This window comes from Atractosteus spatula, chromosome 5 (assembly GCF_055471065.1).
Source record: "Atractosteus spatula isolate fAtrSpa1 chromosome 5, fAtrSpa1.hap1, whole genome shotgun sequence".
NCBI lineage: Eukaryota > Metazoa > Chordata > Actinopteri > Semionotiformes > Lepisosteidae > Atractosteus > Atractosteus spatula.
Genome location: NC_142710.1, coordinates 66,204,652 through 66,227,809, shown reverse-complemented (window position 1 = coordinate 66,227,809; position 23,158 = coordinate 66,204,652). Strand labels below are relative to the sequence as shown.

The following is a 23,158-nucleotide window of genomic DNA, read 5'->3' as shown; positions in this document are numbered from 1 at the left end:
GTCTCCTGTGACAAATTGGTTTTCTAATCCTTTAAGCGCGCGGTACAGGTATTTCAGCCAGCCTGCTGCGGAGACTCCCCAGGACCGGGCTCAGAGCGACCCCGAGGGCGACCGCACCCTCTGCCTCGCTGGCACACGGGGTGTTTGGACGGACCCCCGGTTGTTATATCATCACCTCATATATTCAGCACAACCTCTTGTTGCCATGGGAGTAGGGAACAGGCTGCCCAGCCACGCCGACTCAGATACGAGTTTCATTTCTTGTTCCAAATAAAGCTCATCAATCAACTTAATTGATTAAGTATTGGCTCAGCTGAAAGGGCTGCATGTTTTTTTCTTAGGGTGCGTCTTACCCAGTGATGCCACGGACTGCCCTGTGCCCAGTGGGGTCACTCTTTCCCCATTATTCAGTTGATTCGAGGGGTTCGGGCCGCGAGGGAGTCCGAACCGAGTCCCCCCCCCAGGTGAAGTACTGTGACCTCTGACCTGCGCTTCCCAGACCCTGTGAGCGGCCTCCTGCCTCTGTTCAGCCACACCTGCTAAAGCCAACAGCGCAGGCGGCTGTGGGTGGTGCTTCCCTATCGCTGGCTCCAGCCCCGGGACTGGAGCGGGGCCAGCGGACCAGTCCAGGAGCAGGCCGGTGTGTCCGTGAGCTCAGCGCCTCGGCTCGGCTCGGGCGAGCTCGGTCTCTCACGTTGCCTCACCCTCTCCTCTTTTCTTTCTATTTAAATTTGAATGTCAAAGGAAGGATGAGGTCACCTCCACACACTGCATGCTGGGAATCTGCTCTTGCAGCGCTCAGCGTGCGAAATCATACACCCAGGGTGAGGTAACAGGAGCTGGCTGTCTGCGTGTGTCAGTGAGAGCTGGCAGAATCACACACCCCTCCTCCTCATTTCCTAGAAGACAGACAGGTGTGCCCAGGTGAGTCATCTCAGGCTCCGTCCATGTTAAAGGGGCAGCGCCTCTAACAGCCTGCTGTCCGTCACACTTCTCTGGGAAGCGTGGGCTCAACCGTTTACACAAAGAGCTGTGGGAGTATGGAACAAACCACCCAGCTTGTGGAGGAATGACTTTAATGGGCTGAATTTATAACGGTTCTCGTCAACAGCAGGTCTCTGTGGGAGATCCCACAGGTGCTGAACATTGGGATTCTCTGTTTCCTTGAACCTGCCCTCCCTACAGTTCCCACGTTTTTCACCCTGTGCAGCAGTTTCTCACTCCTGGGGGATGAAGGGGTCTCCTCTTGTATGCAAGGCCCTGTGGGAGGCTTTGGGATGAAAGATGCTATATACTCACTCACACAAGTCAGTGTTCGGGCTCAGATACAGGGTCTGGAGTCCTGGGCTCTGTTCTGGCCGGGCCGAGGTACAGTATCTGTCAGCGTGGAGCCGCTAGACTACAAGGAGCATGCACTGCATCCCAAGAGATGCTCCTGTTGGTAACTCTGATTGTTATTGCCGACATTTACTGAGAATCGTTTTCTACCCAGATTTCAGGAAGAGAGGGGTAAGATGCCTGCTGCCCGAGAGGTCTCTCTGGCGCCTCGCAGGCTCACGGATTCCTCACAGATCGCACACCCAGGGAACGGCGGCTCTCTCTGTGCCTGCTGCTCTTCAGGAATGTGGTCTGTGCGACAAATCTACTTGATCACATTAACACAGGAAAGAACTGAGATTATCCACCCCACATGTCCTTTCAGACAATCGAGACAAGTTTGTTTCAGCCGACACTAACAGAGCTCAAGTTATTTTCACCTCTTAAACACAGACATCACACCGCCTGTAAATGAATAACTTCTAAATCCCCGTCTCTGGAGCCAGCAGCTTCAGAATAGGGGGGTCTCTCTCTTTTTATTTGCAAACTCATCAGCTCTTAACCTGACAGAAGCAGGTGTAGCTCGGGCCCGTGTGACAGTCTGTGAATCAGCCAGTCTGACAAATCCTCTGTCTGCCCCCCTGTTTCTCTCTCAGCCCCACCCACCCCTGTCATTATCCTGTTTAGGCTCCTCTCTGCACTCAGGATCTTGGGCTGAAAATAACCAGCTTTAACCTGAAGGATTTCACTAAGATCATTAGAGAACACTGGAGCCAGACACAGAGAGAGAGACAGGAGGGAGAGACAGGAGGGGGAGAGGAGGGAGAGAGAGACAGGAGGGAGAGAGACACATACAGGAGAGGAATAGAGAGAGACAGGAGGGGGAGAGGAGGACAACAGTCACTCTCAGAGAGACATCACAACAACTCCCAGTACTACTGGGAGAGGGGGGAGGGAACTCAGTTGAACTGGCAGCCCAGTATGTGATCTCCTGTCCCAGCCTGAGGAGCAGTGAGCCTGTCTCTCAGTAATAATAATACAGTGTGTGATTTCCTGTCCCAGCCTGAGGAACAGTGAGCCTGTCTCTCAGTAATGCTCCATATGTTTGCTTGTAAATGTATTATGTTGTGTCGGTATTGTAAATGTCTGTTGATTTTATGTTAATTGTATTTGTAAATGCTTTGGCAACACTGATTTCTTCATTGGTCCTGCCAATAAAGCATCATGAGTTGAACTGAGAGACAGGAGGGGGAGAGAGACAGCAAAGGGAGGGGGAGGCAGGGAGGACACAGAGACAGACAGAAAGAGACAGGCCCCTTCTGCGTGAGTCACACCTGCGTGCCTGCACACGCGCGCCCCTCACACATGCGTGTGACGCACACACAGCGCATGGCATGCGGCTGCTGTCGAACCCCTGCTCGGAGCAGCACCCTGCCGCCGGTCTGGTTCAATAACTCTCGGGGCTGGGACACACGCGGGCGTCTCCCGGGCCTGTCTGGGACCAGAACCAGAACCAGAGTGCTCTGCGCAGAGAAGGCAGGAGGAGAATCTGCCCTTTCATCCACACAGACCCACGAGGCTCTCCTTCTGCGGCCCATCTTCCTCCGTCCAGCTGTTATGAATCATTTCAGTTGGGATGAAAGGAGCAGCAGTAGTTGCTATGGTAGCTGTAGTAGAAGAATAACCCCAGTCGTATTAGCAGTGTTAGGAGTATTAGTCATCATAGTTGTAGTATTAACAGCTGTAGTTGTAACTGTTATAGTAATTATCTGGGGGTACAGAGCAGTGTGTGAGGAGAGAGAGAGAGGATCTGGGGGTACAGAGCAGCGCTGCGTGTGAGGAGAGAGAGAGGATCTGGGGGTACAGAGCAGCGCTGCGTGTGAGGAGAGAGAGGGTACAGAACAGACTTCTGGCAGTAGAGCACAGCCTGTCTGTGAAACCTCAGGCCTGGCCTGACTCACTGTGACTCAACTGTGCTGAACCCAACAGGCTGACAAGCTAAGACACATTGAGAGCACAACGACACACTGGGAAACAGCCACACACTGATTAACAGACACACTGCAACACACAACTACACACAGGCATACAGCAACACACTGATTAACAGACACACTGCAACACACAACTACACACAGGCATACAGGAATACAAACACAGAGAAAAGCACAGACTGTGATACACCAAGCGCAACCCCCTGCCCCTCTGCTGTTCACACAGACACACCCAGGGCCCTGACACACACACACAAGCGCACTGTGTATATAAAGCCAGCAGCTGCTTCTGTGAAGCGCCTGCAGCTGAGGCTGTGGTTTCTGAGACCACAGCCTGACTGAACCACTCAGGGCTCTTTCAGTGCACCCCCGAGCCCTGCGCACTCCGACACACACCCCACCCCCACATTCGGCACTCTCACGCACACTGAGCCCCCACACTCTCCAGCCACACGAGCGCAGAGGATCATGCACAGAGGGATACCCAGAAACAACAGACAGAAAGACACACGCAAAGAGATAAAAGATGGCGAGATACAGCAGGAGTGCTCCTGTGTGGTCAGAGAGAGCAGGCAGAACGGCCTCTGTAACACCCGTCCTTCATATCTCAACAGTGCTCGACAGGAAAGGCTCGCAGTCTTCACGGGCTGAAGCCCTTGTTCATACTGCCACCTAGTGGTGCCATCAGCACGCTGCTCCAAGGCTGAGCTCAGTTCTGAAAACAGTGGGATTGACAAGTTCATCACCAGTGGCAGAGTACCGGCTTCTTTTCAAAGAGGTCAGATCAACAGAACGGGTCCTTACAAACAAAACATTTTATTTTTAAAATGAAAAAAATATCCTCCACACAGTTTAAAAGCACAATGCAGGTAAACAGGTAAGACTCGGCTGTACAGCTGTCGGGACATTTTTCAGTGGAGCACATTCTCACACACACACACTCCCCCTCTCTTTCCACTCTCATGTTCTCTCTCTCCTCCTCTTCACCGCGATCTCTCCTCCTCCCTCCCCGAGCTCAGCGCCTTCCCCCCTCGCCTCCTCCTCTGCCTCTCTCGCGCTCTCTTCCTCTGATTTCAGCTGCTCCTCTGGTTTCAGTCTCTGGAATTTCTTCAGATCAGCACAGAACAGCACCTGTGAGAGAGGAAATAAGAGCCACACTGTAGGACACACTGACACTGAGCAACACACTGATACTGTAGGACACACTGACACTGAGCAACACACTGACACTGAGCAACACACTGACACTGAGCAACACACTGATACTGTAGGACACACTGACACTGAGCAACACACTGACACTGAGCAACACACTGATACTGTAGGACACACTGACACTGAGCAACACACTGACACTGAACTATACACTGTAGGACACACTGACACTGAGCAACACACTGACACTGAGCAACACACTGATACTGTAGGACACACTGACACTGAGCAACACACTGACACTGTAGGACACACTGACACTGTACAACACACTGAAACTGAACTATACACTGTAGGACACACTGACACTGAGCAACACACTGATACTGTAGGACACACTGACACTGAGCAACACACTGACACTGAACTATACACTGTAGGACACACTGACACTGAGCAACACACTGATACTGTAGGACACACTGACACTGAGCAACACACTGACACTGAACTATACACTGTAGGACACACTGACACTGTACAACACACCGACACTACAGGACTCTCTGATACTGTACAACACACTGACACTGAACTATACACTGTAGGACACACTGACACTGTACAACACACCGACACTGCAGGACTCTCTGATACTGTACAACACACTGACACTGAACTATACACTGCAGGACACACTGACACTGTAGAACACATCGACACTGCAGGACTCTCTGATACTGTACAACACACTGACACTGAACTATACACTGTAGGACACACTGACACTGTACAACACACTGACACTGAACTATACACTATAGGACACACTGACACTGTACAACACACTGACACTGCAGGACACATCAATAGGCAACAGTATCGGTAGGACAGTCCTGCCTCTTGCTGTGACCGTCCCTTCACACTTGCGTGAGCAGAGCAGGGGCCCTGAGCAGTACTCACCGAGTGGGCCCAGCCTGCGTAAGGACCCCACAGCTGTCTGAAGAAATCGCCTGAGGACAGGAAGACAGAGGCACCACTGAGAGCTGAGTGCAGTGTGGCTGTAGGACACCTTCTCTTAGACAGCTGGAAGACACGCTGTACTCGTGTGCCGGACCAGTTGCGTACTGGTTTCCCAATGCCTTAGGCGTCTACTGATGGAGAATCGATGATGTATAGATGGCTGTATTGCTTTGGTATTGTAATGTACAGTGATTGATCAGATCACTGCACTGACAGGGTACTGATTAAGCACCCGGTCCCGACGCTGTGGTCGCGGCCCCAGCCTCACCGATGTCGCGGTACACTCTGTCCGTCAGGCTCCTGTGCCCGCTGCCCAGGTCGGGCAGGTAGTCACGGCGTGCAATCTGCCAGACGTGGGTGTCAATGGGCACAGCACCCGGCTTGTCCAGGGACATCAGGCACACGCAGTCGGCCACCTGTCCAGAGAAACACACCTCTGCAGCTCAGGACTTCCTCCGCAAGTTTCACCATTTCCCCAGGCTGTGAACGGGCAGCGCGGCCATTATTCTGATCAAAAGAAATAATCAATTCTACTGATGACTTACTGGCTACAGCTATACACAGACAACGGAGCACAGCTACACAGGAAGAGGGAGTCAGAGAGGAAAGGGTCACCAAGAGTCCGACACAAAGCAGACAGGGGTCAGTACAAACACAGACAGGTGGACAGGGACAGTGTAAAGACAGACAGGTGGACAGGGACAGTGTAAACACAGACAGGTGGACAGGGACAGTGTAAAGACAGAGAGACAGGTGGACAGGGACAGTGTAAAGACAGACAGGTGGACAGGGACAGTGTAAAGACAGTATACAGACAAGTAAAGGCGGGCGGAGGCAGGGTACCTTCAGCCCCACACCCGGCAGAGTGCGGAGCGCAGACTGTGCCTCCAGGTACGGGACGTCCCGCAGAGACTCCAGCCAATCAGGACCCCCCGTGTCCAGGATGTGCTTGGCGCTCTGCTGCACGAAACGCGCCCGGTAACCGAACCCCAGCTCACGCAGAGTGGACTCCACATCGCTGCCTGAGAGAGGGGCCAGAGGTCAGACAGACAGAGAGACACAGACAGAGAGAGTGACCAGCCAGCGGTCAGACAGAGGGAGTGACCAGCCAGCGGTCAGACAGAGGGAGTGACCAGCCAGCGGTCAGACAGAGCCAGGTGAAGACAGTGACCAGACAGAGGGAGTGACCAGCTGGTGGTCAGACAGAGCCAGGTGAAGACAGTGACCAGCCAGCGGTCAGACAGAGCGGGGTGGAGACAGTGACCAGCCAGTGGTCAGACAGAGCCAGGTGAAGACAGTGACCAGCCAGCGGTCAGACAGAGGGAGTGACCAGCTGGTGGTCAGACAGAGCCAGGTGAAGACAGTGACCAGCCAGCGGTCAGACAGAGCCAGGAGGAGACAGTGACCAGCCAGCGGTCAGACAGAGGGAGTGACCAGCCAGCGGTCAGAAAAAAGGAGTGACCAGCCGGCGGTCAGACAGATCCAGGTGAAGACGGTGACCAGCCGGCGGTCAGACAGAGCCAGGAGGAGACAGTGACCTGCCAGGGCCTGCAGGCGGGGGAAGGCGTGGTAGGGCACAGCGTCCAGCTGTCGGAGGGGCTCGCCCAGGCGCTGGCACAGCCGCTCCACCATGCCCTGGATACGGGAGATGTGGTTGTTGGAGGTGCAGATGAAGGAGAACAGGCACTCTGTGGGGTCCTGTCGCAGCATCCGCACCCCTGGGGTACACAGAGGAAGAGTTACACACAGATTAGGGGTCACACACGACAGGAGACTGTGGGCGTCTTAGTTCCCTGCAATTTATTCCCCCGTTTGTGATCCCACTTTCCCTGAGGGGCCAATATTCTGTCAGGGCAGTTTGTTTCCAACACCCGCCCCTCTGTGTGTAGCGTCTCATGGTTTGAGTTTTAAATACACCTTAAACCGACTGGAAGGGCTGAGTTTGCCTGCTCAGGCGAGGGTTTACCTGGAAAGGTGAGGGCTGTGTGCCTGAAGTGCTTGTCCTTGCTCCCCCACTCCCGGTACAGCTGCCCAAGTGGGACGTCCAGCTGGAAGTAATCCCTCAGAGCCTCCTGGTCCTTCCTGTCCTGCACAGGGGTCACGACCTCTGACACCTGACCCTCACCGGGCTCTTCCTGCTTCACGACTGCGGCCCGCTTCGGCTTCTTTCTGCCGCCCCCCGCGGCGGGCTGTGCGCCGTAGGTGTGATACCACAGCCGGTCGTCCGTCTGGGTGAGCGTCCACACCTGTCCCCCCAGCACGCCTGTCCAGTGCCCTTTGCTTGTCTCCCGCCAGCTGGGGGAGGAGCAGAGAGACCGCAGGGTAACAGCGAGACACAGGGGAGGGGCGAGAGCAGGGCGGCCGCTCCGCTCGGCAGCTACAGAGCAGCTGAGACTTCCCTTCCGTAAACACTTGGAGCCTTGGTACACCTAACAACAGGCCCTCAACTGCTTTAACTGCAGAGAAACTATGTAGGATGCAGTGAAACGTGTGTCAGTGGTGTTTTCTGATTCTTCTTTTAAGCACTGAGTTACCTGCACAGCCTGCGTTACTTCTGCGTTACTAAGGGCTTGACAAATGCTGATAGGAAAACACAGATATGAGAGAACTAGAGGCCTCAGTATCTTCACACGACTTGATGATTTACCATGAGAAGGAGTTAAGGGAGACACAAGTGTCAGCACTCGCCAAAATCTTTCTTTACTCCGTTTCAGGAAGTGTCGTTTCTTGCATGAAAGTTAATTTGGGCAGAAGCTCCCTTAACAGCACAGCTGCTGGTCCCACAGAGGAGGGCCAGCCATCGTTCTCCATGCCACCTCAGTGTTCCACACACGGGGCTCGGCGTCTCGAGCCCGGCTCACCGGAAGCTCTGTCCACAGCCAAGCGTGAGATCCAGGCGCAGCTCTGAGTGCGTGCAAGGCAGAGACCGCCAGGCCGCGCTCCCCGCCGACAGAACGGCATGCCGGGACATCCCACCGCTGACACCACGTCTGCCGCACACACAGCTGATGAACAGCAGGGGGAGACAGCACCCAACGCCGCCTGAAGAAACACACACACACACACAGGGTTTGCACAGCAGGTTTCAGTGCTACTCACATCTGTACCTCTGACTCAGTAACAGCCAGCAGAGTCATCGACAGAGAAAATTCACATCGCTGCTGCAGCTACTCCTATTCTCTAGAACACACTGCTGTAATAGAACCTGTATCTATTACACAAACACAGCTGTAACTGTTGCCAGCACGTCTAGAGCATCGGCTTCAGTTGCAACTGTATTTATACAGAAAGAGGCTAGAGGCAGAGAAACAGAGCTCATATAAAGAACCAGGGTCACTGTGGGACACGGCGGCTTTTGGGCATGATCTCTGCCTCGCTCTATCTTCAAACCCCCATTTGTATGTGTAGAGGATTTATGTAGGTGTAACAAGTCCTGCATCTCCCGGGAATCCTGTCGGCTTACAGTCATTACTTGGGCGCCCTCTGCTGCGCTCACACAGACCTCAACCGATTCTGGGGGCATCACACAACTGCCTGAACAACCTCGCTCTGTCGAGTCACACAGTACGCTTCCAGAGGTTATTTAAAATAAATTACATTTGTTCCTTTTCTTTGGAAATGTTTGCTTACTCCGCTTAACTAAAATTACACATGTAATTGCATGACTATAGAACAATACTGCTTATCGCTTTTGCTTCTTGTTGTATTTGTTTAAAAAAACAACAAAATCAAACGTTAATCAGGGAATTTAAGAGCAATGATTGGAAAGCACCGAAAACAACCACCCCACTGTGTTGACTTACTTGACTTCCTGTGCTTGAAACCGCTTCCGCCACTCTCTGCTCGGGCCGATCATAATTCTCACAGAGTGACGAGGAGGGCCTGCTCACCAGAGCGGATGGCCGAGTGTAAAATTCCAAGGAGTGTAATGGAGTCGATGTGATAGCTGCTACTCACTGATTTTTCACTAGGTGGGGCAGTAGTACTCATTCCTGTCCGCAAGCTTCCAATGCGCAGCCAAGTGTGAAACTAAGGCGCGACTTCAAACGCTTCAAACACGTTCATTGGTTTAAAGAAATGCAATAAAAAGTCAGAACATACAATAAGGATTCCTGAATTCGAAAGCTGTTACTGTTAGAAATTAAAATAACAAATCTGTTAGTTGATCTTTAGTATGAATTGGCTTCATCACTCTGCTCTCCTCCCCACTGAGAGCTGGTGTGTGGGGGGGCGGACTGGTGCATCACCCAGGTGGGGCTGCACACTGGTGGGGGTGGAGGGGATCCCCATTACCTGTAAAGAGCTCTGAGTGGAGGGTCCAGAAAGCACTATAGAGGTGTAAGAAATGGAACAAGTAATAAGTTTATTCCATGCTGAAAAAAAAAGAAGAAAGAAAACACATTTTCAGCAGTGGAGCCTTCTTCAGGTGTGAGTAAGCAATTATTATTATTAGTAGTAGTAGTTGTAGTCTCCCATCTGGGAGACGCCTCTGTGTCCCCAGGTGTAAAACCAACAGACTCAGAATATCTTTCATTTCCACTGCAATCACCCTCTTAAACAATGCAAAGTAACCACTGTTTCTTATCTACTGTAACACTGCTGTATTCTCTTCCCTTTTGATGATGTGTATTGTCAATGTTGTGTGTCTGTATTAACCCCTCTCTCTCTCAGTGCAGTGTTCATGTACTGGAGTGTCCAGTCAGTGTGTCTGTATTAACCCCTCTCTCTCTCAGTGCAGTGTTCATGTACTGGAGTGTCCAGTCAGTGTGTCTGTATTAACCCCTCTCTCTCTCAGTGCAGTGTTCATGTACTGGAGTGTCCAGTCAGTGTCTGTATTAACCCCTCTCTCTCTCAGTGCAGTGTTAATGTACTGGATTGACACGTGGTCAAGCTGTGGGCTTAGAAGGGCTTCATTGGCAAATCAGTCCGGAATTAACAGGCGTCTCTCTCAAAATGAGAGTTTTCTCATGTTAGCTCCTGCAGTATTCAATTATACTTTTTGTACATTTATTTTCATGAACTTTCCAGCCATATTTACTTTAAGATATACAGATCTTGTAGTCAAAATATGTGTTCGGAATTTTCCTTGGAGAAATCATTATGTCGAGTTAGGAATAAAAACAACAATAAAATCTGCTCAAATAATAAATACATAATAATAATTATTATTATTATTATCATGTTGTTTTCATGTTTTATTTAACATCAAATTACACAGAGAAGAAAGGTTTTCAAAAAGACAAGTGACAAAAAGAACCGTACGCTGCCAGAGTTCATTAAAAGATCAGAACACAGATTGTTTATATATAATACTGCATTTCCACCTTATAGGCAATAAAGGAGGAAGTAGCAATAGACCATTTTGATCATGGATATTTACCCATTATCAATAAGAGATTAATTATAAAATAAATGTTCATTTTACATATTACATCTTGCACAGAATAACAACACCGTAAAACTTTCACAGTTAAAATTTTCAAACATTGCAATCCAGAAAAATATACAGGGGAAAACGAAGCAGGGTTTACACAGGTTAACTATGTGGTTATTACTGCATTTTTTACATCTTATTTCAGTAGTCTCTTTGTTTTTATCGAAGCACCAGAAATACAAAAAAGGAGACAGGATATTAAAATAGATACAGAAATAGTCTTCACAGCCAGAGGAATTCACAACTGTAAAAACAAAATAATATACTTTTTACATATTTCCATTGTATATCTTGCCTTTTGATTCTTTAAATTTCTCATAAAATTTAAATAAAAAGGAATTCAATTTTAATAGCATGAGTAGAGGGAGCGGTATTAGACCATTTAATTTTGTGGATGAAGTATTTAGCCAAAATAATTAACAGACTAAAAATAAAAACATATCCTTTATCCAAATCAGATCTAACAAAATATAAAATAATATCAAAATCTTTCAATTTAACATTTACCTTTAAACGTTTAACAATAACATTTTGCAAAATCTATCCAAAACAGTTTTGTATATATGCAGTTAACAAACAAATGTAACAAAGATTCCTTCTCGTTATTACAAAATACACATAAGTCATCTCGCTCGTGTTTAAATCCAGCAGTAGTCTGTTTATAAATTGCGTCCACGCTGCCTTTATGATGCAACAACTTGCAAGCATTCGTTGAAACCCGCCCACTCTTATAAGATCGCTACTCTGATTGGCTATTCCTGGGGAAGAAAACCGGAACTCAATGATTCAAGCTAGGATTGGCTAGAATCGGCCAACCCTGGGCAGTGATTGGTCAAGGCTCGTCTCTGCACCTCCCCTCGGTGGAGGAAGTCAGGACCTGAAAGAGGCATGTGTCTGAGACCGGGGTAAAGATGGCGGACTTGGTAACTCTTTTCACTGAGATCGGGCTCAGTGAACAGAAAGCGAAAGAAACCCTGAAAAATGAAGCTCTCAGCTCGACTCTCAAGGAGGCGATTACCCTGGTAAGTGAAGATGAGTGAAGATAAGACGCCAGAAAGCGGACATTGTGGCTGGGTCTGCTCACATGTCATTGCGCAAACCCTTACGTGTTAATGATAGTTTGCAAAAGTTTACGTGTCTTTTTTTGTCGAAAGAAAGGTTGCGTTTTCTAAAGCAGTTTCGCCCCCCTATCCCGATTTTGGGGAACTCTCCAAAAAGCCAGGTCTTCTCCTGCGGCTCTTCAGCCTAATGGGTATTCTGGTGTTTTCAGCCCGGGGTTGTGCGAAGCAGTTTTAAGTAGTAGGAGCCGATCGGGTCGCACGCCTGCAGTGTGACAGTGACTCCAGAAGGGGGTGACACTGTCCTGCACCATCGACCCCCGCCGGGTACCCCGTTTACTAGCGCGGTGCTGTGGCGTCAGCCAGGAGCTGGGGCTCAGACAGCTGATAGACTCTGCCGGGAGCCCAGACCCAGGTCTCGCCGGCTCCTTCCTGGAGGTTGGAGGGTCGTGGTCAGGAAGCAGAGACCCCGATGGGCCAGCCGGTCTGTGTGGTCAGTCTGCTGGTGGCCTGGGCAGCGCTGTGGCCGAGGAGGCTGGAAGTGAGGGACACAGTGGCTGAGGCGCTGGCAGTGACCCCTGGCCAGGCTGTGGATTCTTACTGCCGGCTCCTCTTTCAGGTTTTATTAGACATCGGATGATGCAAACAAAGGACACACAGAGCCGTGCGCCTGCAGTCCTCCTGAGCGGGGTGGGAGCAGGGAGAACGGATTATTTCCAGTGAACTAGCTGGGAGTGCTTCATGCACTGCGGACGTGTGCAGGATACTGGCCGGTCACTGGTTTAGGGTCTCCTGCCAGTCACTGACCAGTCTGGTTTAGGGTCTGCTGCCTGTTTGGCTCGGCGCCCGGTTCGGGAATTCTGTGGGTCGGCTCAGTGGGACTGCTGTGAGCTGCGTGGGGCGGCTGGGTAAGGGGTTCGGGGGGGGGTTCTCGCCCCCTGGGACGCTGGGCAGTCTCTGATGATGTCACCGTGCCCGTGCTGGTCCCCAGGCTCGGGGCGTGTCGGGACCAGCAGGCGTGGACAGACCGACAGGGACGCTGCTGTACAGCCTGGCCTCTCGGCTCCGGGACGCGCGCCGCCTGGCCTTCCTGACCGAGCACATCGCCCTCCGCAGGATCAGCACGGAGCTGCAGCTCTCGGGTGAGTCCGGCCGCCCGCGCGCCGGCGGCGCCAGGGCTGGTGCTCGCTGCCCCGCCCCTCCGCACCTACATCTCCCACCTCTCTGCCCCTCGCAGCCGCGCTGGAGTACGTGAGGAGCCACCCGGAGGACCCCATCGCCCCCCAGGACTTCGAGGAGGCGTGCGGCGTGGGCGTGGTCATCACCCCCGAGCAGATCGAGGACGCGGTGAGTGCGGGGGGGGGGGGGGGAGGGGTCTCGTCCAGGGCTGCTCCAGCCTGCCCTGCGCAGACAGTCGGCCCCCGAGCCGCTCCAGCCTGCCCTGCGCAGACAGTCGGCCCCCGAGCCGCTCCAGCCTGCCCTGCGCAGACGGGCGAGCCCCCGAGCCGCTCCAGCCTGCCCTGCGCAGACAGTCGGCCCCCGAGCCGCTCCAGCCTGCCCTGCGCAGACGGGCGAGCCCCCGAGCCGCTCCAGCCTGCCCTGCGCAGACGGGCGAGCCCCCGAGCCGCTCCAGCCTGCCCTGCGCAGACGGGCGAGCCCCCGAGCCGCTCCAGCCTGCCCTGCGCAGACGGGCGAGCCCCCGAGCCGCTCCAGCCTGCCCTGCGCAGACAGTCGGCCCCCGAGCCGCTCCAGCCTGCCCTGCGCAGACGGGCGAGCCCCCGAGCCGCTCCAGCCTGTCCTGCGCAGACAGGTGAGCCCTGTGTTGTGTTCCTGCAGGTGGAGGCTGTGATCCTGAAGCACAAGGAGCAGCTGGTGAAGGAGAGATACCGCTTCAACATGGGCCTGCTGATGGGTGAGCCCCCCACACTCCCTCCCGCTCCCCCCTCGCTCTCGGAGTGCCCCCCACATCTCTCCTGTCTCCCCCTGTTCTTGACTCCTCTCTCTCTCTCCCTCAGGGGAGGCGCGCACTCGGCTGAAATGGGCTGATGGGAAGATCATCAAGAATGAGGTGGACATGCAGGTGTGTGAGAACAGGCACACGGGGGGCAGACAGGCTGGCCTGTGGGGGGCGCTGCGCGGGGCCGGTGACGGGGGGCCAGGTTGAGATGGCTGATCTAACCCCTCTGTCGTCCCTCAGGTCCTCCACCTCCTGGGGCCGAAGACGGAGGCCGACCTGGAGAAGAAGCCCAAGGTGAGGCTGTTGGAGATCACACACACACCACACCACACCACACTTCAACTCAACACACCACACCTCAACACAACACAGACCGGCGCTGCACGGCGCGGCACACACAGTGAGCAGGGAGAGGCTGGGCTAGTCCTGTCCTCCTGCTGGGCACTGCTGTCCTGGGCCGAGCAGGTGGTCAAGCAGGCTGGACAGGCGGGTCAGCAGCTGCTGCTGAAGTCCGGCTCTCCCTCTCCCAGGTCCCGAAGCCCCGAGCGCCGGAGCAGGACCGGAAGGAGGAGTCGGCTGGGAACGGTGAGAGGGGGGACCCCTGGGGCGCGGTGGGGCGCAGGGAGACAGTGGGGGTGGGGGGCTGTCTCCCCCAGGGGCGCTCGGGACCAATCTGTCCGTGTGCCCGCAGGCGCGCTGAAGCTGGAGGGCAGGTCCCTGATGGAGCAGCTCCGAGGGGAGGCGCTGAAGTTCCACAAGCCGGGTGAGGCCTCGCGCCGCTAGCCGCCGGAGCCGCAGCCAGGTCCCCAGCCTCCCTCACCGCCTCCTCTCTCCGCAGGCGAGAACTACAAGACAGAGGGGTACGTGATGACCCCTCACACCAGGAGGCTGCTCAAGGAGCACCTGGAGATCACAGGGGGGCAGGTACTGAGGGGCCAGGGCGCAGGGGTGCGGCAGGGGGCACAGGAGGAGAGCAGAGGGACAGGAGGCACAGAAGTATTCTGTGTGACTTGTTGTGTTCTGACGGCAGGTCCGAACCCGGTTCCCCCCTGAGCCCAACGGCATCCTGCACATCGGCCACGCCAAGGCCATCAACTTCAACTTCGGATACGCCAAGGTACCGGCCCGGCCCGTCCGGCCCACCCTGCCCTGCCCTTCGCTGGCCCAGCAGAACCTTCACCAACCTGTCTCTCTGCTGCCCCCTGCAGGCCAACGGCGGGATCTGCTTCCTGCGGTATGACGACACAAACCCGGAGAAGGAGGAGGAGAAGTACTTCACTGGCATCAGGGACATGGTGGAGTGGCTGGGTATGTTCCCGGACGCCAGAAACCTGCAGTCCCGTTTGTCTCTATTTCAAATGCTTTGCCCCATTGAATTGTAATAGTTTTAGCAGAAGGCGGTGTTGCCGAGTGTGGCTTCCAGAGTTTAGCTGTGTGTTATCTGTGTGTGCAGTGGTGGTGCTGGAAGCTCTCTGTGTGATAACAGGGCTGTGGTGGCTCTGTGGCTCAGGATCTGCGCCTGTGGCTGGAAGGTTGCCAGTTCAAATCCCACAGCTGGCAGAGGAATCCTACTCCGTTGGGCCCCCGAGCAAGGCCCTTAACCCCAACTGCTCCAGGGGCCCCGTAGAAATGGCTGACCCTGCGCTCTGACCCCAAGCTTCTCTCCCTGTCTGTGTGTCTCACGGAGAGCAAGCTGGGGTCTGCGAAAAGACAAATTCCTAATACGAGAAATTGTTTATGGCCAAAGAGATCTTTTCTTGTTATCTGTGTGTGCAGTCGCAGTGCTTGAAGTGCTCTGTGTGTTATCTGTGTGTGCACACGCGGTGCTGGACACAGTGCTGGTGTGTGTTGTGGCTGCAGCCTGACTCTGCACTCGTACAGCACTGCGTCTTGTCTCTCTGCCAGGGTACAAGCCCTACGCGGTCACCCACGCGTCCGACTACTTCCAGCAGCTGTACGACTGGGCGGTGGAGCTCGTCAGGAGGTGAGAGCAGAGCCCGACTTCAAGCCCTCTCTCCCTCTCCCTCTCCCTGACCCCTCTCTCTCTCTGGCCGAGAGACTGCCCCTCACGCCCCGCCTCTTCCTGTTCCCTGCCAGGGGCCACGCCTACGTGTGCCACCAGCGGGGGGAGGAGATCAAGGGCCACAGCCCCCCGCCCTCGCCGTGGCGGGACCGTCCCGCGGAGGAGTCGCTGGTGCTGTTCGAGAGGATGAGGAAGGGGGTCTTCGCCGAGGGGGAGGCCACGCTGAGGATGAAGATGGTGATGGAAGATGGCAAGATGGACCCTGTGGCCTACCGCATCAAATACACCCCCCACCACCGCAGTGGGGACCAGTGGTACGGCCCTCTCTCGCCTGGCGCGCGTGCGGGGGTGGGAGGGAGCCGAAGGGCTGCTCTGACCCTGTCTGTCTCTCCAGGTGCATCTACCCCACCTACGACTACACCCACTGCCTGTGCGACTCCATCGAGCACATCACCCACTCCCTCTGCACCAAGGAGTTCCAGGCCAGGTGAGCACTGCCGAACCCGGGGCCGAGAGATGGACTCGCCAGCCCGCTGTGGGGCGTCTCTGTAGGGCCTCTCGCTGACCAAGCAGCAGCGAGCGAAGGCTGACGGAGCTCGGCGGTGAGACCTCTGGGGCGGGGAGCCTTCTGTGTGGAGTTTGCATGTTCTCCCTGGCTGTGTGCAAGACCAGCTGGGTCAGGGAGGAGAGAGGATGGGGACGATGTGGGTGGGCAGTGCTCGCGCACACGTTCACTCCTGTGTGTCTCTGTGTGTGGCAGGCGCTCCTCCTACTTCTGGCTGTGCAACGTGCTGGACGTGTACTGCCCCGTGCAGTGGGAATACGGCCGCCTCAACCTCACCTACACCGTGGTGTCCAAGAGGAAGATCATCAAGCTGGTGGAGTCGGGAGCTGTCAGGTGAAGATGGAACCACTGGAGCTCAGCCGGGGCACACCACACCTGGGGCTCGCATGAAGCACACCTGGGGATCAGCCAGGGCACACCACACCTGGGGCTCGCATGAAGCACACCTGGGGCTCACCTGGGGCTCGCATGAAGCACACCACGCCTGGGGCTCGCATGAAGCACACCACGCCTGGGACTCGCATGAAGCACACCTGGGGCTCGCATGAAGCACATCACACCTGGGGCTCAGCCGGGGCACACCACACCTGGGGCTCACATGAAGAACACCTGGGGCACAGCACACCTGGGGCTCTCCTCGACGCTACTGCTCCAGAAAAGAGCACGGTAACTGGGGGCCAGACCTCTGGCCTCACGTCTCCTGTGATGCAAGGAGCTGGGAAGCAGCTCGAGGGGCAGAGCCCGGGTTCGAACCAGGAGCCTCCAGACCCGCCGTGTGTGCGCGGTCACGGCCCAGCGGTGCGTGATGGTGCTGTCTTGTTGCACAGGGACTGGGACGACCCTCGTCTCTTCACGCTGACTGCTCTGAGGAGGAGGGGATTCCCACCCGAGGCCATCAACAACTTCTGTGCTCGGGTACGAGGGGGCGGGGAGGCCCGTGGAGTCGGCCTGCGCCCGTGTGGTTGGGCCCGTGGCGGCTGGGACGTTGCTGATGCTGTTGTCCCGGCAGGTGGGCGTGACGGTGGCCCAGACGACGATGGAGCCGCACCTGCTGGAGGCGTGCGCTCGGGAGGTCCTGAACGACTGCGCCCCCCGAGTCATGGCCATCCTCGAGCCCCTCCGCGTCACCATCACCAACCTGCCGCCCGACACACAGGTAGGGCCTCGGCCCTGCGTCCTTACCTGCAGAGAGACAGGGGGCCCACCTGTTCCTCCTCCCAGTAACAGGCCTGCTGGGAGAAAGGCGGGGCCAGCAGGGCCTCTCTGCTCTGCTTGTGGATGGGTGTGAGTAGGAGTTGAATGGGATAAGTGAGTAGCTGTGCCTCCTCTCTCCGTGCAGGTGGAAGTCCGTGTTCCCAATTTCCCGGCGGATGAGTCTCTGGGCAGCCACAGCGTGCCCTTCTCTCGCACCGTGTTCATCGAGCGCAGTGACTTCCGTGAGGTCAGAGACAGCGGGGCACCCGCTTACAAGAGCACACACACACACACACACTGACGGTACTGCACGCACACATGCACACGTGCACTGACAGTACCACACACACACACACACACACACACGTACACTGACGGTACTGCACGCAAACTGCCAGTACTTCCAGTCCAATGTTGTTGTTGGCCTTTGCCGCCCCCTGCAGGTGATGGAGAAGGGCTACAAACGCCTGACCCCTGAGCAGCCTGTGGGCCTGAGGCATGCTGGGTACATCATCTCCGTGCAGCAGGTCATCAAGGTGAGCTTGGGGAAGCAGGAGAGGGACAGGAGGCACAAGAGAGGGAGAAACAGGGAGGGTGACCACAGACTTTCAGAGAATTCTGCAGAGCAGCTAACTTGGTGTCTCCCTCACTCCTCACTCTCTCTCTCTCCCTCTCAGGACGCCAGTGGCTCAGTGGTGGAGCTGGAGGTCACCTGCACTAAGACCGATGCAGCAGAGAAGCCCAAGGCCTTCATCCACTGGGTCAGCGAGCCCCTGGCCTGCGAGATCCGGCTCTACGACCGCCTGTGAGTCTGCACTCGGGACAGAAGCTCGGAGGAGGGAATGAGGAGGAGATATGTTGCACAGACAGTCGGAAAATTCTGAATTCTCAGTTCGTGTCTCTCAGCTAATCCATGTCTGTACTTCTGTGTGCGTACAGCTTCCTGCACAAAAACCCTGAGGACACCTCGGAGGTGCCAGCCGGCTTCCTGAGTGACGTCAACCCCGTGAGTGTCTCGGTACAGCCCGGTCCAGTGTAGCCACTGCATGGCCCGGTCCAGATTCCTTAGTGCCTTAGTCCTCCAGACTCCAGTTTTGGAGAACAAATCAAGCAATGACCACTCCTTCCTCCTCTCTACCCTGCCTGACCCAGAGTGCTTCTGTTCTCCCAGAATTCCCTGCAGGTGATCAGCAATGCCCTGGTGGACCGCTCGGTGGGCGGGGCCAAAGTCTTTGACAAGTTCCAGTTTGAGCGCGTTGGGTACTTCTCAGTGGACCCTGACAGTGTGCCAGGGAAGGTAAGCAGAACACCGCTGAGCACGCAGATGAGCAGCCAGTCAGCAGTTAAGGAAGGGATGGATGGATAGCCAATCAGCACTGGGGACAGTTGGCCTTAACAGCCTGTACAGCCAATCAGCACTGGGGACAGTTGGCCTTAACAGCCTGTACAGCCAATCAGCACTGGGCAGAGGTAGCGGGAGGCTGTCAGGATGTGAACTTTCTTCAGGAAGTGCTATGTATTACACAGAAGTGCCAACAAGCACATCCACCCTAAGATTAATCCCCAATACCTTCCGCCTCTGTCTCTTCTTCTACTTTGCTCTCTTTTTCTCCCACTTTCTCCCTACTTTATTTCCTGTGACCCAGTCTCTCTCTCTCTCTCCCCTCAATCCCCCATTCCTATCCACACCATTAAACCCCTTCCTATCCTTGCCCTGAAACACAAAATAAGTGGAAACTATGTGAACAGGAGGCACTTATTTACACAGAGGGTGGTAGGAGCGGGGAACAAGCTACTTAGCCATGTTATCGAAGCCGATTCCCTGGTTTCCTTAGAGAAATCTCGTCTCATACCTCCCGGGTACCTCTCACCCTTGGTTCTCTCCCCTTCCTTCTCTCTCCAGCTGGTGTTCAACAGGACAGTCACTCTGAAGGAGGATCCAGGGAAAATCTAATTGGATGTCTGTCCAGCTGCGGAGCAGGACATTCTATATCCCAGAATCCCCCTTGGGAGCCGCTCTAGGCCAGGGGTAGAGAGGGGCTGCGTCTGTGGTGTGGGGGTGGGGCAGGTGAAGCCGAACCTTCTCCCGTCTTCTCCTCCACTTCCTGCCAGGAGTGTGAAGCTTTTCTACCGCGTGAACTCAAGGAATGTGACCGCTCTTTGAAATAAAAACGTTTGCTAAAAGGATGGGCTCGGTGCTTTTGTGAGATGGGAGGCTCAGGCTTGTGAGCAGAACGGGGCAGTGGGGAGAGCGCACCGTGCCTGGTGGGGGGGAGGGGTGGGCACAGTCCCGCAGCCTCCTGGTGTGGCACTGGGGCTCAAACACGGACCCCACAGTGACCAGTAATTACAGGGGGCAGAACCCCCTGAGTTGTGGGCTGAGATGCTGAGGGGACGAACTGCAGGAAGCCGTTCCGCTGTGTCAGCGATCGCCAGTCCCGTAAAGTGAACTGCTGCAAAAAACACCTGGGAGCAGCAAAGCGGACCTCAGGATTGACCTGGTGGTCCAGCTGGTGTCCGCAGGGGGTCCAGCGGTCCAGCTTGTGTCCGCAGGGGGTCCAGTGGACCTGGTGTTGTCCGGAGGGAGTCCGGTGGTCTGGGTGCCTGCTGGTCAGTCTTGCCCTTGTCGCTGGTGGAACGGGCTGGGCCGGGCCTGGTGCCGGCTGTGCCTCAGCTGGGACACAGTGGCTACAGGTCCTGGCGGAGGAATGGATTGGGATCCGGGTGGGATGATAGCAGTGCAGACGGATTCCCACCCGTCCACGAGACGCAGGAGCCCGGGACCACCGCGCTCCCGGAGAACAAAGCCCCCTGCCGGAGCTCCACGAGAGATCTGGGGTCATGAGGGATCACCTGATCATCAGCCCATGACCCTGGAGCCCCTGGAGCTGGGTCACAGCCCCACACACACTTTCACTTCTGAGCCACCTTTATTTTTCTAAACACTTTCCATCTCCTCCTCGTGGCTTGTGTGCTGCTCCGGTCCCGCCAGCGAGCGCGCTCGTGGAGAGAGGAGGAAGGCACACTTCGGCCTCTCGTGGGACACACGGCACACCTCCGGACTGCAGAGGGGCTCCCTCCTGACAGCCCCGGGCCGGGAGCACGCTCCCTCCCAGGCCTGGGACAGCAGTCACGGGGTCACAGTGGGGGTGCGTGGAGAGTGTGGGAGTTAACCCCCTCCTGGCCGGAGTGGGCACCTCAGCTGTGCAGCCCCAGGGCACGGCTCAGCTATCTTCCCCGGACCACCTTAAGAGCGCGGCGAGGCAGTGTGCTGTGGGGCGAGGAGGGGGAGGCCCTGGCAGGCACACGCGGAGCTGTTTAAGGCGGACTGGGACAGATGCAGCTGCTTTAAAGGAGCAGACACACGGCTACAGAAACGAGCTTCCCTGCTACGCTGCCGCAGGATGCATCGCAGATCATTCATCTTTTTATTCGTTTCACCCATTTATTTTTCTGTTCTTAATCTGGGAAGGCGGAGGCGAGAGCTCAGGACCCCATGTGGAATAAAAGTTCTGTGTAGGGCTCGGCCGCCGGGAGAGGTTGTTTCGTGCCTTTTCAGCAGCTTTAGCCTCAGTTTACTTGATGGTAGTTATTCGGTGATGTTCCCCTTGAGTGGAGCGGGGCTGTGATCGCGAGCCCTGCTGTCCTCTGTCTCACAGCTCTGGAGTCTCAAGGTTGAATTCTGGACTGAGGTACCTTCTGTGTGGAGTTTCCATGTTCTCTCTGGTTTTTACTATGTGTTCCAGTTGCCTCTTCCACTCCCAAAGAGACTGTCTCTGTAAATTATTATTATTATTATTATTACGATACCTAAAGCGCTTTACAGGTTATGGGGACTCCCGTCCCTCACCAGCAGCGTGTACCCCCACGTGGATGATGTGATGGCAGCCAGAGTGCACCAGTCTGATCCACACAAACCAGCTCTCAGCTCTCACCATCACAGAGTGATGAAGCCAGTTCAGAGAGGGGGATTATTAGGAGGCCATGACTGGTAAAGGCCAGGGGGGAAATTTGCCTGCTGGGACACCGGGGTAACACCCCTACTCTTTTTGAGAAACACCCTGGGATTTTTAATGACCAAGAGAGTCAGGACCTCGATTTTACATCTCATCTGAAGGATGGCATGTTTTTTTTTTTAAGTTTTTTGACTCCATATATATACTGGGGCATTAGGACCCAAGCAGACTGCGCCTCTGCTGGCCCCAATAACACCTCTTCCAGCAGCAGCCTTCTCTTTCCCAGGTACTAGCCAGGCTCACACTGCTGACCCTGTGGTCTTTAGCAGGGTGCTACGCAGCTCCAGCGCTTAAAGCCCAGTGTGTGCAGTGCAGTGCAGCTCCAGTGCCCACAGGCGGGTGTGTGCAGTGCAGTGCAGCTCCAGTGCCCACAGGCGGGTGTGTGCAGTGCAGTGCAGCTCCAGTGCCCACAGGCGGGTGTGTGCAGTGCAGTGCAGCTCCAGCGCTCAGAGGCCAGTGTGTGCAGTGCAGTGTCAGTCATGAAAGGTGAGCATCTGCAATTGAACCTGTATTGACCACTGTCAGGACTGCAAGCTACAAGCTAACAGATTTTGTCATGCTAGTGCTAGAATTGAATCTAAATATTACTAATTAAATAAAATTCCTTACACAGCTTCTGTGTTAACCAGCAATTCCAAGACACCCTCATATTAAACTTTGGTAGTGACAGGGCGCAATCTGGGATAACAATAGCAGAATGGAAGGGGAGAGATTGTTGGGCAATATGAGGAAGAGAATACAGAGAAAAAAGAGCAAAACTGTCAAGAAATTTGAATTGAATAAGATGGGTGTGATGGCTTCTTTCTGTTAAAACATTTATTTTCTTATGTTCACACTGCAACTAGCTTTTGAATGTCAATGTCATCATTAAAACATGCCTCCCCCTCTCTCTCAGCTCTACCCACTGTGCCACACTGCCTCCCTCTCTCAGCTCTACCCACTGTCCCACACTGCCTCCCTCTCTCTCTCTCAGCTCTACCCACTGTCTCACACTGCCTCCCTCTCTCTCAGCTCTACCCACTGTCCCACACTGCCTCCCTCTCTCTCTCTCAGCTCTACCCACTGTCCCACACTGCCTCCCTCTCTCTCTCTCAGCTCTACCCACTGTCTCACACTGCCTCCCTCTCTCTCAGCTCTACCCACTGTCTCACACTGCCTCCCTCTCTCTCAGCTCTACCCACTGTGCCACACTGCCTCCCTCTCTCAGCTCTACCCACTGTCCCACACTGCCTCCCTCTCTCTCTCTCAGCTCTACCCACTGTCTCACACTGCCTACCTCAATTCAATTCAAGAAGCTTTATTGGCATGACCAATCAGTGTTGCCAAAACATATACAATTACATAACATCTACAGACTTTTGTAATATAGACACGCCATAATACATTTACATACAAGCATATGGAACATTATTGGGAGGCAGG

General features: G+C 54.8%; 2 protein-coding genes across 3 annotated transcripts; one reads left to right on the top strand and one right to left on the bottom strand.

The window, feature by feature from the left end:
• Nucleotides 1–4,110: 4,110 nt before the first annotated feature.
• On the bottom strand, nucleotides 4,111–9,312 carry ogg1 (8-oxoguanine DNA glycosylase). 2 transcript variants are annotated; one of them, XM_088916765.1, is made up of 8 exons: nucleotides 9,293–9,312; nucleotides 8,351–8,531; nucleotides 7,456–7,784; nucleotides 7,028–7,207; nucleotides 6,333–6,511; nucleotides 5,758–5,905; nucleotides 5,430–5,479; nucleotides 4,111–4,442 (listed from the first exon to the last, which is right to left on the bottom strand). In XM_088916765.1, the coding sequence occupies exons 2-8, from the start codon at nucleotides 8,458–8,460 to the stop codon at nucleotides 4,272–4,274; spliced, it is 1,167 nt and encodes a 388-aa protein (XP_088772891.1). In that variant the 5' UTR covers nucleotides 8,461–8,531; nucleotides 9,293–9,312; the 3' UTR covers nucleotides 4,111–4,271. The 2 variants fall into 2 exon arrangements, with proteins under 2 accessions (XP_088772891.1, XP_088772892.1); XM_088916766.1 differs by lacking the exons at nucleotides 5,430–5,479; nucleotides 5,758–5,905.
• Nucleotides 9,313–11,776: 2,464 nt separating this feature from the next.
• On the top strand, nucleotides 11,777–19,904 carry qars1 (glutaminyl-tRNA synthetase 1). The gene is made up of 23 exons (XM_088915584.1): nucleotides 11,777–11,945; nucleotides 12,973–13,123; nucleotides 13,219–13,328; nucleotides 13,818–13,893; nucleotides 13,997–14,061; nucleotides 14,179–14,232; nucleotides 14,469–14,523; nucleotides 14,630–14,701; nucleotides 14,777–14,862; nucleotides 14,969–15,055; nucleotides 15,147–15,246; nucleotides 15,844–15,922; nucleotides 16,036–16,275; nucleotides 16,356–16,448; nucleotides 16,722–16,859; nucleotides 17,354–17,441; nucleotides 17,536–17,682; nucleotides 17,866–17,967; nucleotides 18,164–18,256; nucleotides 18,398–18,525; nucleotides 18,660–18,726; nucleotides 18,892–19,017; nucleotides 19,624–19,904. The coding sequence occupies exons 1-23, from the start codon at nucleotides 11,835–11,837 to the stop codon at nucleotides 19,672–19,674; spliced, it is 2,319 nt and encodes a 772-aa protein (XP_088771710.1). The 5' UTR covers nucleotides 11,777–11,834; the 3' UTR covers nucleotides 19,675–19,904.
• Nucleotides 19,905–23,158: the final 3,254 nt, after the last annotated feature.

Bases quoted from the DNA above. Each gene is read 5' to 3' on its own strand.
- ogg1 (XM_088916765.1), bottom strand. From the start codon at position 8,460: ATGTCCCGGCATGCCGTTCTGTCGGCGGGGAGCGCGGCCTGGCGGTCT. The intron at 7,208-7,455 runs GTAAACCCTCGC...TGTGTACCCCAG, and splicing joins CACAGCCCTCACCTTTCCAG to GGGTGCGGATGCTGCGACAG. The intron at 6,512-7,027 runs GTCACTGTCTCC...CCCCTCTCTCAG, and splicing joins CCGCCTGCAGGCCCTGGCAG to GCAGCGATGTGGAGTCCACT.
- qars1 (XM_088915584.1), top strand. From the start codon at position 11,835: ATGGCGGACTTGGTAACTCTTTTCACTGAGATCGGGCTCAGTGAACAG. The intron at 15,923-16,035 runs GTGAGAGCAGAG...GTTCCCTGCCAG, and splicing joins GCGGTGGAGCTCGTCAGGAG to GGGCCACGCCTACGTGTGCC. The intron at 17,683-17,865 runs GTAGGGCCTCGG...CTCTCCGTGCAG, and splicing joins ACCTGCCGCCCGACACACAG to GTGGAAGTCCGTGTTCCCAA.